This window comes from Blastocystis sp. subtype 4, assembly GCF_000743755.1.
Source record: "Blastocystis sp. subtype 4 strain WR1 chromosome Unknown seqid_0303, whole genome shotgun sequence".
NCBI classification, from domain to species: Eukaryota; class Bigyra; order Opalinata; family Blastocystidae; genus Blastocystis; species Blastocystis sp. subtype 4.
In genome coordinates, this window is record NW_014569244.1 from 8,844 (window position 1) to 11,773 (window position 2,930).

The 2,930-nt window shown below is 40.0% G+C and overlaps 2 protein-coding genes across 2 annotated transcripts; both read left to right on the forward strand.

The window, feature by feature from the left end:
* Positions 1-571: 571 nt before the first annotated feature.
* On the forward strand, positions 572-1,219 carry JH06_4171 (lignin; the record flags this gene model as incomplete). Its single annotated transcript, XM_014670252.1, has 1 exon — positions 572-1,219. One exon carries the CDS (start codon positions 572-574, stop codon positions 1,217-1,219), a length of 648 nt encoding a protein of 215 aa, XP_014525738.1.
* Positions 1,220-1,317: 98 nt separating this feature from the next.
* On the forward strand, positions 1,318-2,792 carry JH06_4172 (exonuclease 1; the record flags this gene model as incomplete). Its single annotated transcript, XM_014670253.1, has 6 exons — positions 1,318-1,388; positions 1,420-1,479; positions 1,510-1,629; positions 1,660-2,169; positions 2,201-2,460; positions 2,527-2,792. 6 exons carry the CDS (start codon positions 1,318-1,320, stop codon positions 2,790-2,792), a joined length of 1,287 nt encoding a protein of 428 aa, XP_014525739.1.
* Between the last annotated feature and the right edge of the window lie 138 nt (positions 2,793-2,930).

Consider the following 2,930-nt stretch of genomic DNA (forward strand, 5'->3'; position numbering starts at 1 on the left):
TGTGTTTATTAGATTGATGAGGTAGTGAATGATGCATCATTCATATTCTATATGAAACACCTCCTCAACCCTCTCTGAATCTGTCTGAGTATGGTTAGTATATCACACTTCACAAGTAGCACTCAAATCCTTGTATTTCATCATTCTATCAGATTTGTTGTATTTAATACATACTATACTCACATTCACACACCGATAAACGGGAAGGACATCATGAATGACACCACTGTTGATACTCATTCTTCAAACCATTGCCACTCATTTCAGTAGATACTACAAATCAATATCGATCATCTAGCATCATCCACATTGAATGAAAGTCTGTACGATAACAAAACCTCCGAAATAGCCCAATCGGCCAGTAACCTTACCAGAACACAATGTAAAAGATCGACGAAATGATATTTCACTTTGGAAAAGAAATGATATGGCACGTTCATGTATTAAGAGAAATGAGTGGTATAAGACTCATAATATTGTTCCTTTGTCGTTGCGCATGCTCAGTAATCCTTAATAATCAACAATCCTATCAAATATACTACATATCCTTATTCTTTTTGACTTTTCCAAAATGTTGCCTGGGAGCAAACGGATGAATTGGGTGCAATACACTTTTCCAGCCATTTCAGCTCCTCATGATGAGAGGGATGAGGAAGAGCTTCAGAGCTGGAAAATCGAGCTAAACAATGTTTTGGATCAGTTGCACCTAATTAGTACCATTTGCCCAGCTATCAAGGCAACCCTCCAGTCTTCAGTGGATGCACTTCTGACAGATGTGTCTCAATATTGTTTCGACTTTTACTGTGGATCGGAAGATACTCACCTGTTTGAATCCCAAGATGACCTTCTCTTTATATTGGATGTTTACTATCTTGATTGTATTGTTGGTTCATTGAAAGTATTTATCGAGGACTTTTATTCGCGTTTTACTCCGAGGAAAGAGCAGATTAAGAGTAACTCTGCCAAACCTCGTCATCCGGAGCACCGTTCAAGTAAAAAGCACCCGCGTTCCCGGAAGTCACGTCCAAATCTCCCTCGTGAAGCGAAGGAGATTCTGACCCAATGGTTTGCAGAACATGTGTTGGACCCTTACCCGAAACTTGTAGATAAAGAGCTCTTAAGTGAGAAGACTGGACTTCCACTTAAGAAAATTGAAAACTGGTTCATTAACGAAAGAAGTCGTAAGTGGCACACTTATTCGAACTCTGGAGGTTACTAGTTATTTTGGACTTTTGAGTACCTGTTTGTTGAGAATCCAATTGTTCCCACCATTTCTTTTCGATCGTCATGGGAATTTCTAATCTTTTACCTTCCCTTATGTCGATTCAGCGGACCAAGTCATTGGCGGATTATCGAGGTAAACGAGTGGCCGTGGATATAATGTGCTGGTATGTTGTGGATGATTTTTGTTGTTGTTAGGTTGCACAGAGGGTCAATCAGTTGTGCTCGAGAGATCTTTCTCTACAATGATAGTACAAAGTATAGTATGAAGATGATTGTCATCTTTAGATTGACGGATTATTGTATTTCGAGACTGGAAGAACTAATCAACAACGGGATCACTCCATATGTTGTTTTTGATGGAGCAAATCTTCCGAATAAACAGATTACTGATGATAGTAGAAGGCTGTACGATTTGTAGTTTTCGGTCATGTGTAGACGACGAGAGGAGTCACTTTCTCGAGCAAAAGAACTCGAGAAAATTGGAAGTATTGCTGAAGCTCGAAATGAATATTACAGGGCTCTGGAAATTACACCTGAATTGTACGTGCCATTGATTCGACGTCTCCAGGCATTAGGAATCGAATATGTTGTTGCTCCCTATGAAGCAGATGCTGAATTGGGATTTTTGAGTCGAAACAACTATGTAGACTTTGTAATTACGGAAGATGGAGATTCTCTTGTCTATGGTTGTCGTTGTGTTCTCTTCAAATTGGATAATGGTATTGGACAAGAAATTGATACGAGCCGATTGAACGAATGCACGGAAATGAATTTCTGTGGCTGGACTCACGACATGTTTACATACATGTGTGTTTTGTCAGGTTGTGATTATCTACCAAGTCTCCATGGAGTTGGTATTCGAACCGCATATTCAATTGTGAGCAAAGGCAAGCGTCCTGATCATATCTTTGAAATGTTACGTCGGAAGACTGAAGTTCCAGATTTGTGGATGAGACAGTGAGAGAATGATTTCTAGATATGTAAGCGGCTTCATGAAAGCTGTATTTACTTTTCGTCATCAGACTGTCTTTGATCCATATACCCAGTCGACTATTCCATTAATGCCGTATTCGTCTGCATTGGATGGAATGAACAAGGACTTTTTAGGACCACTTCTTCCCCAAGATATCGCCATTCAAGTTGCTTCAGGTCAGATTCATCCTTCAACACACCAGATAATGTTAACACCAACAGCAGAAGTGATGGAAGAAGAGAGTCCAGTGCTTGCTTCGCCGAGTAGGTGATGACATGAGAATTGATTGACAGCTTACTCTATTCGTCCTACTCCAGATCATTCCATAGTTCACTTTTCGTCTCCTTTCATAAGTGTATCATTTCGAGCTTTAATTGAGAAACCATCCGAACGAGGATTGGTGGAGGAGACAGATTTGAGTCATTTGGATTCACGAATCAAATCGGTACGAAAGCGGCCCGCAAATCCTGGAGTAGTTGCAGAATCTCCTCCCCGAAAACGACCGCTGAATCGTGTGGAAGAATCTCCAGTGATCAATCGGAGTTCTTTCTTGGATCGATTTCGGAGTAATTTCACATCATGTAATGTTTGTTAATAGCAGTTCTACCACTATTATACATCACCATCTAGATGATCCTATATGGGATATAACAAGAAACAGACTACTAATAAAAAAACCATTACACAACTCTCTTAAGGACGATACTCTCCAGTCACAACAGCATGATCACGT